Source organism: Ahaetulla prasina, chromosome 7, assembly GCF_028640845.1.
Source record: "Ahaetulla prasina isolate Xishuangbanna chromosome 7, ASM2864084v1, whole genome shotgun sequence".
Lineage (NCBI taxonomy): Eukaryota > Metazoa > Chordata > Lepidosauria > Squamata > Colubridae > Ahaetulla > Ahaetulla prasina.
In genome coordinates, this window is record NC_080545.1 from 62,115,953 (window position 1) to 62,130,135 (window position 14,183).

At 35.3% G+C, this 14,183-nt stretch overlaps 1 protein-coding gene across 1 annotated transcript in view; it reads right to left on the reverse strand.

Moving 5' to 3' along the window:
- ANKS1B (ankyrin repeat and sterile alpha motif domain containing 1B) overlaps positions 1-14,183 on the reverse strand; it is a 247,797-nt gene that overhangs the window by 211,790 nt on the left and 21,824 nt on the right. Inside the window, exons 4-5 of the mRNA XM_058190589.1 lie at positions 6,828-7,399; positions 4,993-5,065 (exon numbers count right to left, since the gene is read on the reverse strand). Of these exons, the coding sequence (XP_058046572.1) occupies positions 4,993-5,065; positions 6,828-7,399 (645 nt within the window). The remainder of the gene's footprint in view (positions 1-4,992; positions 5,066-6,827; positions 7,400-14,183) is intronic.

The following is a 14,183-nucleotide window of genomic DNA, read 5'->3' on the forward strand; positions in this document are numbered from 1 at the left end:
AGGAATGGGAGAAACCCCAGGGACCGTGGTCTAGAATTCACATAGACTTCGTGCCCTTTTCATGGGCAAACGTTCTTAATTGTAGTAGATGCTTATTCCAAGTGGTTGGAAATAATATTGATGAAAACCACGACAGTGGCCGAAGCAGTTATAAGGGTTTTGCGGCGACTATTTGTAACGCATGGGTTGCCGGACACACTGGGCCACAATTCACGGCCACTCAATTCGAAGGGTACTTGGCCGAAATGGGCATCCGCCATGCCTTCTCGGCGCCCTTCCATCCGGCTAGTAATGGCCTTGCAGAACGTTTTGTAAGAAGTGCCAAGGAGGCCCTATCAAGAATTAGCCCGGGGACTGGCAAGCTAAAATTGACACCTTCCTGGCCGTACAGCATGGGACACCTTGCATATGCACTGGCCGCAGCCCAGCGGAGTTGCTAATAGGAAGAAGACTCCGATGCCCATTAGATAGATTAAACCTGACTTATTCCCCTGATGGGTATCCAACAACGAGATATAAAACAAGGGTATTTACAACTGGTAATCCTGTATTTGCCCGAAATTACAGTGAAGGTTCCCTTTGGTTGGGAGGGACAATTCTAGGGGTAACAGGTCCCAAATTGTATTTAGTGGATATGGGAGATGGCAGAGTCTGGAAAAGGCACGTAGATCAGCTACGAAAAAGACTAGAAGCCAAAACAGATACCGAACAACCAGGCCCTGACTACCAAATGTTTACGCCAACAGCTAGCTCAAGCCCTAAGTGGTCGGAGGACTTATCTGAAAGTGGCGAAGTCCAGCGACGCCCCACGATCCCTCCAGAAGCCAGCAGGGACGACTCTGCAATTAATCCAGGGCCGGAGGGCCAAATGGAGGAGCTGGGAGGAACGGAGAGTCCCTCTGACCAGCTCGACTCCCCACCAGGGAATGAATTGCGCAGGTCAGCCAGGATTAGGAGACCCCCCGACTACCTGCGTGATTATTTTTGTAAATAATATGTAAATAGTAGACTAAGTGTTTTCTGGGAGGGGAGGAGTGTTATGTATTTGAATTTTTGAAGGGAAATTTGGGCGGGGAAAAAGCACGTTTCTGATTGGCTGGTGCCTCAGCCAAAATACTATATAAAGAGGGCTGTTTGCCAGTTGCTTTTGCTGGGTTCTCACAATAAACTTAAGAGCTGTTGTCACCAATGACTGTCTCCTGCCTCCTCATTGCCCAAACTCATGTTATCCTTCAAGGGTACTATAGAATTAGCACAGTTGGTTCAAGTGTTGCAAACCCATTTCCGTTCTCTCCCCAACATTAGACTCATTGGAAATCCCACCCAGTTTATTTACTTGTATTCCCATATTTCTCAGGCACAGAGGCTGTTATTAGGTGCTGGGGCCTGCAATTGCTGCAGCTGCTCCAATAGTGATTACAGAATGTTTAACCATGACTGAATCATGGACTAGTGGTTGTGATAGTTTCTGTCATTGCTAGTTAGCAATACTAGCTATTTTCTGGAATGACTGGTCCATTTGGCTTACCATTTGATTCTTATGCTGGGGAAAGGCACTAATAATTTGATTGACAGCTGTAATGGTATGTGGACATGATTGCACATAAAAAAATCATTACATCAATCCTTTAGTTCACAAAGACTAAAAAGATATCATTTATAATTAATGGAAAGTCACAATATTTGAAAATTAATTACAAATTTAGAAAATGAAAGTTGTGAGAAGGAATTATACTGTTCAAATAACAGTTGACAGACACAGAAAAATATAGCATGAGCATTCTTCTACCTAAAAAAATCTCTCAGGACAAAGGGAAACAAAATATATTTTTCATTTCCTACTATCTACAGTTAGCCATCTTCCCTGCTAAATTATCAAGAAAGCTAATTTTTTCTTTAACATTTTTCATATCTAAATAAAAGATCTGACTCAATTGTTTATAATGAAATTCTGCAGATATATAACTTAGAAATGAAATTTAGAAATTTAGAAATGCCAGAAATTTCACTTAGATGGTGTAGTTTTAGGTGAACAGATGACTTTTATTTTTGCATTTGTAAAGTATTTCATACTACTACTACATACTACTCCTTTTCTTGGATCCATTGAGCTCATAGAAATTTCATTTTTGAATAGAATGACAGCAGTTCTGTCATTTTTTTCATTGTTTTAAAAAATGCTTTTTCAAAAATAAGCAGAATGCAGCATTTCTGTTACATGTTCTGTTCATTATCACACATGTATGTTATTAGGCATTTCAGAGATTTATTGATTTTTTTAGCAGCAATCTTACTGACAAAATAAAACTTAATTGTTGGCTAGTTCTAATAATAAAATAAAATAAAATAATTATAAATGCAATTTCAGGATTAATTTCAAACATATACTGAATGTGTATGTGTTAAACAGTATTTGTACTTTATATGTAGGGGAAATCCTTGAAGATGTTTACAGAATTTATTTAATTTAATGAAACTTATAATTGAGTTCTATTATGACATTAATAGAGAAGTTTTAAATTCTTCAGATATGCACAACTTCTAGTTTTCAGTTCACTATTCCTCAACAATAAAACAGTGAACTTCAATACAAGACAAGGTTTTAAAATTATGGAATCATACTCACTGTTCCATTATTATTATTATTACAGAATAATAATATTTTAAATAATAATGCTTAGATTTATATGCTGATGAGCATGCCCATATGATCATACTAAGATGACTAAATACAATTTATGGTTTCCAAAGGTATCCATGCCAGTATTATAGCTTTAATTTTAACCTACATCATGAATTTTATTAAAATCTGTCTAAATTTAATTCTTTACAAAAATGTCCTGTCTCAGTTTTTCTATTTATTCCTTCTGTATCTTACTTCCTAAAACAATTCTACCCATATCGTCATTATGTAATATAATACATAAAAATACCATATCTATATTAACATTCTCCAGCAATTAATTAAAGTTTTATAAAAATAAATGAACAGTCTCAATAAAAAATCTCAATAGAAAAAACAGAAAGAAAGCATGCATTTAAACACATAATTTGCAGGTCAGTTTTATTTTTCTGTGAAATATCAGAAAATCAGATTTGTGATTTTAGTGGTGGCAAAAAGATGATTTGAAGTGAACCAACAGCAAAGATAATGGACAGTTATAGTAACAATGGGTATGCCCAGTGGTGGGATTCAGCTGGTTCTCACCGATTCAGGAGAACCGGGAGCTAACTTTCTGAGCAGTTCGGCGAACCGGCTGTTGGAAGAAGTCTCCTTCCAACAGTCTTTTGTTTGTCCCACTTTACAGGGTTAATCTTGTCAGGGAGGAAGGAAGGAGTTGTTCTGGTTTTCCTCTGTGTATTGTTTCTAGCCTAACCCTGCTTATCTTTATTGCCCTGCTTAAGTGTTTTCGAAACTGCCTCTGAGGTTTAGTCTTGTTACATTGTAACAGCCATTAACGGTTCTTGGCAGTACACCCAGATTTTCTATAGCCTGAGCGTCTTCTCTGGAGTTTTTTTTCCTTTGCTGGTACTTTTATTCTGGAACTTGTCTGTCTTAAAGGGGAAGAGTTGTTTTAAGCTTTTTACACTGCTTTAGTGGTTCCTGGCACTGTCCTTTTAGGGTGTACTTCAAACACAGCTGAATCCCCTCTCAGCCACTTCTTGCCTCCTCTGTCCCCAATTAAGGGTGGGAGGGGTGATCATGGACCTTTTTATTCCATGGATTCATAATGATTTCCTTAGGATATCTTGTGAGGTGAGGGGACCAGCTGGTATCTTTAAGTGGTGGAAATGGATCTAAGAATTACTTCTCCTGGGTGGGAAAGGGTGCTTTGTCAGTACACTGAGCACAGCAGTCTCTTGTCTATGGGGATTCTTCAGTCATCCTGGTCATAGTTGTCCCAAAAGTGCTTTTTTCTTGGTTTCCAGAAAGTCCAGATGCCTCTTGAAAAAGCACCTTTGGGACAGGAGTCTCTTTGGAGTAGGCAAGGCACATGATTGCTCACTGATAGTAAGATTTAAAAAAAAATAGGAGGTAGGAGTGTGAATCCTCCCTCCAATTTATTTTAGTTTTCTCTCATGATAATAAGGCTTAGTAACATGGCACCAGGCTTGAAATTTATTTAGATGTCTGTGGCATGTACTAATTTTATTGTGATCCTGACAAGTCTGGGAGGGCAGAGACTTGAATCTGGGTCCCCTATATAGTTTGTTAATTTGTCTTTTTAGACCAACACTTTGTAGCCCATGTGTGTCCGCCCACTTTCTGGAGAACTTAAATGACCTCTCTGCTAAAGGGTTTCACTTTATGAGCAAGAGTTGGCTGCTGATAGTTATCGTTGCATTTTAACTATTTTAATTCCTCAATGTGCTCTGGCAATCTGCCTGATTTGTAACTCTGGGTTGCAGGTATTGCTGATGAAAAGGAAGGTTTCAAACAGAATGGTTTAGATTTCCATGACAGCTGTGACTCATTGATCTTCAGTGTGTATTCCCCCATTTCTAATCTAATGATTGGTATTAGGGCAGCTTTTTGCAAGCAAAGAAGCTTTTTGTATTTTTCTACAGGTAATCCTGACCATTCAAAGTTATAAAGGCATTGAGTAATGTCGAGTTGGCCACACCCACCCAGTCACATGACTATCCAGCCACACCTACCTATTTGGTCATTAGGGCAGAGAACAGGTTGTTAAATTATTTGAATCCCACCATTGTGTATGCCATTAAAAGACTTGAAGGACTAGGTTAGAAAAAATCTATGTGATCAATAAAAGTCAACATTCACTTGATGGCACATCATTCAACTTTTTGATTCACTGATTAATTATATCCAGAAAACCCTGCACTTCAATTAATGTAATGAAAGAAATTAATTGTGGTCAGAAATACACTCTAATATAAATATAAGACAGTTTGAATGAACTGGTATAATTTGCTATTTTTTAAATTTATTAATATTATCTTAAAAGAAATAAAACATTTGTTTCTTACTTGCAATACCATCACTAATCTCTTCAAGTCCAGTAGTTATACCAGCATCAATGGAACTCATTATTTTATCAATCTGCAAGGAAAAATAGGGATTTTAAAAAGATGTATTATAATGTAAATTAATATGTAATTGTATACAATAAGACTTGTAGAGGCAAAATAATTATTTTTATTTAAATGTTACTATAAAGTATACACACATCTACAAATAATACAAAATGAATAGCCAAAGCTGAACTATTATTAACATAAATTTCAAAGATGTTCAGATTATTATAATATAGCATCCACAGTGTTTGAAACATTTTGTTAAATATGTATTTAAATGATCACCTAAAAAGGTGTACAATGGATGCTATTATACAAGGAGGGAGGGAGGGAGGGGGAAGAAGGAAGGAAGGAAAAATGATAAAAGAAAACTGAATATTTAATCTTCTCAAATGCAGGCACTTTGAATGACTTATACTTTTATTTCACCAATTTCCTTACCTTTTCTATTTCTTATGAAAGTGCCAAATATAAGATATGCATATTTTATAAAATTGTTTGTTACATATTTGCTCTACTTGCATCTTTGTTCTACTTGCACTGTGCAGAGATTTTGCAAGGAAAAAAGCATTATTACAGAAAGACTTGGCACAAATTATTTATTTTTCTCAATTGGCGTATATACAGACACTTGTTTATTGACTTTATCTAAATGTACTGCATCAAAACTAATGCCTTAGTTTCACAAATTTCAGTTGATGACTTTTTCAAAATGTTTAGCAAGTTCAAATGTTTTATCAATTGATCTGGAACACTACTAAGTAAAATAAAAAGAAATTTCTTCATGTAAGATAGTCCCATTTGAAGTTTCATTTGCATATAAGTATTTCAAATGAAAAAGAAGTAAAGATACTGACAAGTATCCTAAAACTACTCTACTGATATTAATAGTTGATGGAATATGGCCATCTGTATATCTGCAAGGTAGTGTCTTGCAAAGATCCCAGATTTCATTGAATAACATAAGCATCCTTAGGATAAAACTTAGATTTGATTGCACATGTGGAATCCTAACCACAATATACCCAAACTGACCACAATCAGGGAAAGTTGCATGTGATATGGGTACAACTAAGGCTAGTAACTTAGTTCATTTTTTCTTTTTCTTACTAAAATTTGAATGTTTTGATGAACTAAAACTATGACAGTTAGTATAGATCAAGATGTTTGGCCCCATCTGATAACAATCTTGGCGAAGGAAGTAAGCATTTGTCTTTTTGAAGGGATCTAAATGGGTAGTCCTCAATAGTCTGCCCATTATGGTCACAAGTTGTGATGGCTGTTAAGTGAAGTGCCCACTTAACCTCACTTAATGATAACCCCCCCATCTCTTCTGTCCCCAAAGTGGTCATTAAAGTTAGAAGCAGAAAGCTAAAGGTTGAATGGGACTGGGGGAAATCAAGCTGGGAGAAACCTTTTTACCACCTTCATTTCTCCCTGCAGTTCACAGGATACCTTGTCCTGCCTGGGTAGAAAGAAAGGCATTGCAGAACAAGAGAAAGCTGCTCTGTCACTTGGCGTTCTATTAGTATTGCTAAATAGTGTCCCTAGACTGTTCCAAAAATACTGATTTCCCTCAACCCATGTAAGTGAGGAAGCTGGCAGAAAATTGCAAGTCTGCAATTTCTTACCTAGGCTGGCAGGTAAGTAAGTGTCTGCTGTTGGGTGAGTGAAGGAAAGGGGGATGTGGCAAGGTTTGAGGATGATGTGGAAGGATATTGTGGGAGGTGTGGCAAGGGTTGAAATGCAGTTCTGTTATTCACTCTTTTTGCTCCATGAATACTTACTTCTTCCCATTCTGAAGTAAATGATGGTGTTCTTTCAGAATTTCTTCTAGAGGTTTCTTGGATAGCTGAAGATTCATTCCAATTCTGTCTTGCTTTGTGATCATTAGATGGATAAGAAACAAGATTTGAATCTGATTTGGAAATGTATTTGGATAAATGAATGTCAAGAAGTGTCTTTGGCAAAGATCGTATTCGTCCAAGTGTGCAAGCACGTTCTATAATTCCTGCAGCATTAACTACCCACTGATCTCCAGTTCTTGTGATACCAGTCAAGGTGTTAGCTTCTCCTAGAATGTTTTTAGAAGGGAATATAGTTCTATTTAAAATTGGTGGTTTTTTCTTTTTAACCAGAAGAACAGTGTTATTTTCTTGCAGAGAATGTTGTGGATTCAAAATAGTGAGGTTCAAACTAATTTTCTGATTCAAATCATCCTTTGGACAAATTTTTCTGTAAAGCTGAAGTGGATTTTCTGGTGGGTCACAAGCAGGTGATGATCCATGAAGAAGGCCAGCAAACTGCTCAAAAGGGTGTGCTTCTAGATGATCGCTGTCAATGGATGTTTGCTGGGTTCCTGTAAAATATAATGATCCTCACTGTTTTATTATTTTAAACAGAAAAATTTATTTTCTTTGGCAGTAATGCTTTGTTGTTTGCACAATTAGAAAAAAATTGATAATAGTATTACAGAAAATCATTTTGCTTTTTAATTGTGTTCAGCTGTATTTTAGTACATTTCCTGAATTACTCCCTTACTTTGAGAATCTTAGCCTTATTAAATTTCTGTGAAGATGACACAAAAGAGAATCATATAATTTGGTGTGTCATGGTCTTCTAAATTTTAAATTCTCTTTATCTAATATAGAAGATATATACAGTATAAATACTGAAAACCCAATAATCTACAATAGTGGCAAATAGCCTCCCCAATGTAAAATAAACACTGTGACTTTTTAAATATTACAGCTTTTCTTAATTATCGTTGCTTTTCTATATATAGTATGCATGTGTCATGTATGTAACACTAATAGTACATATAAGTGGATTTATCAATTGAAATAACATGCCTGTAATGTAACTTGAAAGTGTAGAATTGTAGTGTTTCAATACACTGAATATTTATTTAGCTTTCACCTTTGTTCAGGTGCTGACTTACTACATAATAGCTTTGAATTATCTTTCCTTTGGTGTTCATTCAAGATTAACTATAGATAGAACTAAGAAAATAATTTAAGCTCCACTTGGAAAAATATGTGCTTCAACCTGTTAATTGTGTTTTATTTAGTTATAACATTAAGAATTCTATTTTTAAAAATAATTATTAAAGGTTATAATTGCAATAGTAAAAGAAGGAAGGAAGAATAGAAAGAAAGAATATAAACTTCAAAGGAAAATAAAACAACTAGGAAAACAGAAAGAAAGAAAGAAAAGAAGTACCAATATAATAAAGAAAAGGAAAATACACATATAAAGAAGTGACTTTCAACTTTCATCACAATAAGTATAAATAATTTTAGTAACTTTTTACCTTTTTTTAATTTATATCAAATCATCTCTTCATCATATGTCCCATTTCTTATATATAAGCAAATCCATAAAGCATCATCATTTCAGTTCTCAAATCAGCAAAAGTCCATTAAGTGTTGCCAGAAATAATAACATATCTATTTGAATCTTCATCAAGTATATCAACTTTATATTGCTTCCTTTTGCTTCTAACAATCATACTCTTTAGTCTATTCAAGTAATGTCATAAATTTTGATACTTTTTCATTTCTTTTTTTTAACCCCTTCTCACAAGATTCATCCAAACTTTAACAAACCTCTTTTGTAAATCAAATAAAAATATTATCCAGGTCATTCTCTTCATTTATTATTTGTAATTCTCTCTCTTTTTTAAAGCATGAATCATTTTTTATTGTTATTGTGTCCAATAAAACATTTTTTCCATGTCATTCTGATAGCCTATCATTTCCAGTGTCAACTCTGTCTTATCAGATAAAACTTGTTCCTCTTCTGTCATTTCTTCTAAAATATCTTTTGGACACAGTCTATCCATAAAAGCAAACATTGCTATTGACATTGTTAATATTAATTTCTGGTTCTATTTTTCAAAAGTATCCTTCATTATTTCCAGTGTTATAATATTTTGCATTATTCTGTAAGTATTAATTTGGTTTATATATTCTTTTCCTTTAATCAAAGTCTTTAGCTTCCTTATGTGTCCATTTTTTAAAACTGTTTATCTTTTTTGTCTTAGAAAAAATAAAACAAATCCATTTTTCCACAGGAAGGGGTCTTTATAATTAATTCCAGATCTTATTTCAAATGTATTTGGACCCTTTATCCATTTAAAATCTTCTTTTAAAAGTGTTTATGCTTGTAGTATTTTTTTTTTAAGGATTTAAGGCATACTCACTCAGTACTTTCAAACTTGTCGATAGGTTTGGCTTCTAATAGCGGAAAATAGTTAATAAGTAATTCTGATTGTGATTAGAAAATACTGTCTCTGACGTATTTTTGGCATCACCTGGCAGGACAAAGTTCCAAATAGCGCAGTCTTGTAATGTGCTGGAATTTCTAGCATGTATACACTTTTGAAACAGCAACGTCAATACTGGCTTGGGCATGTTGTGAGAATGGCTGATGGTCGGATTCCGAAAGGTCTCCTGTAAGGAGAATTAGGGCAGGGAAAGCACCTCAGAGGAAGACCACAATTGCGATATAAGGATATCTGCAAGAGGGACCTAAAGGCCCTGGGAATGGACATTAACAACTGGGAAACCCTGACCTCCAATCGTTCAGCTTGGAGGCTAAAGACGCAGCATGGCCTTCTCCAATTCAAAGAGGCATTTGTTCGGCAGGCTGAGGCATAGAGGCAGTCCCAGAACCAGTGAAATCTGGGGGCTGGGCAGGGGACAGAATGTATTTGCCCTCGGTGTGGAAGGGATTGCCACTCTCGAATTGGCCTTTTTAGTCACACTAGATGCTGTTTTAGGATCTCTTTCCAGAGCACGATACCAGAATCTTTTGAGACTGAAGGATGCCAATGCAATGATTAGAAAAGGAAGTGTGTAAAACCAGTATCCTTTTAAAGATGCTGATTAGGGCTATTCACTCATCTCCCAGTGCTCCACATCCACCAGAGACCATTGTCTTTCAATCTTCTCACAAGGAGTAATTGCAATCTCTCTTTATCTGGAGAGAGTCAAAGATCTATTCATTTATTCTTTGTTCTCCACTGCTTCTTCCTCCAGAAGAATATTAAGAACTTTGTAACGAAAATCCCTTTCACAATTCCTGTGTTGGTTTTCTCATGCAGACAAAGTTATACAAAGATTTCCATCCAGGAACCCTTTTGTAAAATAATTTTCATGCAAATTGAATTGTGCACTACACACATATGCAAAATTATTGCCTGACATTTTGCATAAAATTGTAGTAATCAATGCTGTATCCACTTGTAACATTTCAGAATTATGTAAAGCAGGACATACATAATCTTAGGACTTCTGCTATTATGAATGTTCACAGATACATGGTTTTTTCTTAACTACAAGAAATGTCTTTTAACAATTTATGCAGTGCCATGAAACCTACATTCAAATATGAGAATTTTACTTGATTTTATGCTTTTAAATCAAAACAAACAAGACACTGCAGCTAAATTTAGTTTGATTTTAAAAGGTTTTGATATGATGCTTAGAAGTTTCTGAAACAGTTTTGTCTTATTTGGAATTTCCCCAAAGTTTTTATATTTTAAACCAGTAGTGAGTTGCTACTGGTTCTCCCCAGTTCGCAAGAATCGGTAGTAAACATTCTGAATAGTTCAGGGAACCGGTAGTAAAAATTCTGCCTGGCCCCGCCCCCAATCTATTGCTGCCTCCCGACTCCCAACTGACCGGCTAGAAGGAAAAAATCAACACTCACTTGTCGAAGAAGAGGAAAAAAACAAAACAAGACACCGTCCCTTTAAATTGATCGGCTGCTTCTCAGCCAGGAGATCGCTGGGCAAAGAAGAAGTGGGGGGAGGAAACGCTGTCGTTTTAAATTGACAGAGCGGCTAGAAGCTCCGTTCTGAGTCAGCTGAGCAACAAATTGGATAAGAGGAGGAATTCTTATACGGTTCAATATTTTTGAAGTTTTGGGGTTTGTGCAACATGGGCTTTGTGTTTCTAAAAAGGTTTGGGTGATTTCAATTGTGAAATATCCTATCTTGAATGAGTTTTCTGCCTGCTTGTAAATGGAGCCGAACTTCCGGTAGCTGTTTTCTGCTTACAAAGTTTCCTTTATGCAGCTGGCAGGAATGTGGAATTCCAGGCAGGTTCCTTGCTAGCAGCTTGATTATTCCTTAAATATCTGGGATATTTTATTTGGGAAATGAAGAGGGGGGAGTTTGATTCCTTCCCAGAACAGATTAGTGGGGTGGGGAGGAAATGGGATTTTGAAGTAACCTTCCCATGGAGTGGGGAGGGAATGGGGATTTTAGGCTTGCTGTCAAACATCAGCCATAATACTAATGATTATTTTGAACAATATGCAGGTTGTATTACATGAATGGCTATTTTATATGTGAAATTATGACTCAAACCTATAGAGCTTCACACTGTCAGGCAGTTTGTCCTTAGTTTTAGGTTGCTTCTCTCTTTGTTGAGTTTCCATCCATTGCTTCTTGTTTTGCCTTCTGGTGCTTTGGAAAATACTTCCTCCCCCCTTCTTTCTAGCAGCCCTTAAAAGCCTGTTGCCTATCACACTCTTGGGCAAAGCATGTGAGCCATTTCCTCCTTTCAGTGGTCCATGAAAGTGCATCTATAGCAGAGGTCTCTAACCTTGGCCACTTTAAGCCTTTAAGACAGCAAAGCTGGCTGAGGAATTCTGGGAGTTGAAGTGGCCAAGTTTGGAGACCCCTGATCTACAGTATGTAGATAATAAAGTTGCAAAAAGATGAACAACATTTTTGCAGAACTATAGATACGTTGAGGCTGGATGTAACAAGGAATGGCTGGGAGGGGAGGGGCAAGGTGAGGTACCCCTTGACATGAGAGACATTGAGTTGGCCATGCCTACCCAGTCATATGACTATCAAGCCACACCTACTGTCACATGACCATCAAGACACACCCACAAAATAAGCCATGCCCACAGAACCGGTAGCAAAAAAAATTAGAACCCACCCTGTTTTAAACTGACATAATTCATTCAAACTTTCAATCATGGATTAGTATTAATTGCTCCCTGATCAAATCTATGATCACATCAAATAAACTTTCTTTCTTTCTATAGTTTTAATTTTATTTTAGTACCTATTGCTAATGTAATTAGACTTTCTGAAAACATTAATAGAACTAACTTTTAGAAGACCCAGCAAAGTAATAGGACTAAGGTTTCAGATTAGGATTTGTCTTCTTCACTTATCTTGCTATAAAATTTCAGAGGATTATTGTCAGATTGTAAATTTGAACTGATCACATGTTTATAAAAATGAAGACAATTAAGTAACAAGGTTTACAATACATAGGGTAAAATAAAAATAAATTAAATGTGGAGTTGATTTACATTCTTACTGGCCATCTACATCTGTTCCATTAAATTACATTAAATAATTTAGCAATGGTACTTTAGCAATTATATCCTGTTTGATTTTTCACTGCGAAAATCACAAATTCATGTAGTAAAAAGTGGATTCAACAAGATCAAGATAGCAAAAATGTTAGTTTTCAGGGGCATGAAGCTTGATAAAATGATTGTTAAACAACACTGAAGGGGCAAATTTAAACCTGAATGACAGCAATATTGATATAGGATGTCTTTTCAATATTTCAGTTAGCTTTTATTTTCAACAGAAAGGCAGGGAAGAAGACTGTTCTGCAATATGGTAAAGGGGTTTTGAGTTCTTTGGTTTATAAAATAATTTCCAAAACTTTCAGTCATTCAGAAATAATTATTAGGATTCTTAAGGTTGAGATTATATTTTTTCATTAATTTTATTGTACTGTATTTATTCTTGTTTAATAGTCTTAATATACTAAAGCTATATAACAATATTATAAACATTCATGTATATATCCACATCCACACACATATTACTGTTATATATTTTGAAATAATATTTTAAGTGAAATATTATTTTGCAAAGTTTATTTAGGAAAATCAAACATAGTCTATAAATTGGCAAATATACTCATTCAAACACTAGGGGTTTTATTTTTTTCATTCAGTTTCCAATGTATACGCTGTATCGGGCTACTATCTTTCATGCTAAATATTATATAATGGAGAACTGGGGACAGTTGAACTATATATTAAAGTAATAAAACTGCAATTTGTATTATGAGTGAAAACTGAATTAATCATACCTACTGAATAAAAATATCTGCAACAAAGCGAGAATCAAATTATTAGATGAATAATGCTTGCAAAAAAACTGTATCATATTATATCAATAATAAGTCCTGTGGTTGCCATAGCAAAGGATTCTAGTATGAAACAAAATTTCTTGTTTGAAATGTGTGCCATAGCTATGGTAACAAGCACATTATGACACTTGTGCTGCTAATCTTCTTAAATTATCTTTATACTTGATTTAGAAGGAAATATTAGTAATAAAAATCTAAAAATATTTCTAAAAATATATAATGTGCAATCATTGGTACACTGAAATGTTGAGCATTCAGTAAGAATTAGAAAAGGAGAGCATTCAGCAAGTTGTTGATGCTTTGTCCAAGGTATGTTGAAAATGTTGACACGTACAAAGCAGTGAACAGGTCTTGTGTCTTAATTCATTATACATCATATTATTTATATGAATGAGAAATGCTAAATAAGATTCATAAAATAGGTAAATATTTCACAAGAGATTATAGAACTTAATGAAAGGATAGAATATATAATTTTGTAATAAATACATGAATTAAACAGCACAGATTCATCATTCTCTTTAAATAACAAATAAAATTGGATAGATGGTCCTATGAAATAAAAGCTGTTAAAACACTACAAAAAACATGTTTCTAAAACATAAAAATACCAAAGTTATTATTTGTATCAGCTGAAATTTCTGAATGCTATTCAAGTATAGCCCAATGTAGAGCACACTGCAGTAGTTCAATCATGAGATGACCAGGACTTGAATGACTGTGCACAGGAATTCGTAATCCAGGAAAGGCAGCAACTGGCACACAATCTGAAGTTGTGTAAAGGCTCTCCTAGCTGCAACTGGAGTTATGAGTCCAGGAGAACCCCCAAGCTGCAGATTGGGTCTGACTGTGGTAGTGCCACCCCATCCTGAGCTACAGATATCAAAGTCCTGGATCTTAAAGCTTCATGTACCCAAACCATTCAGTCTTGCCACCTGGCTA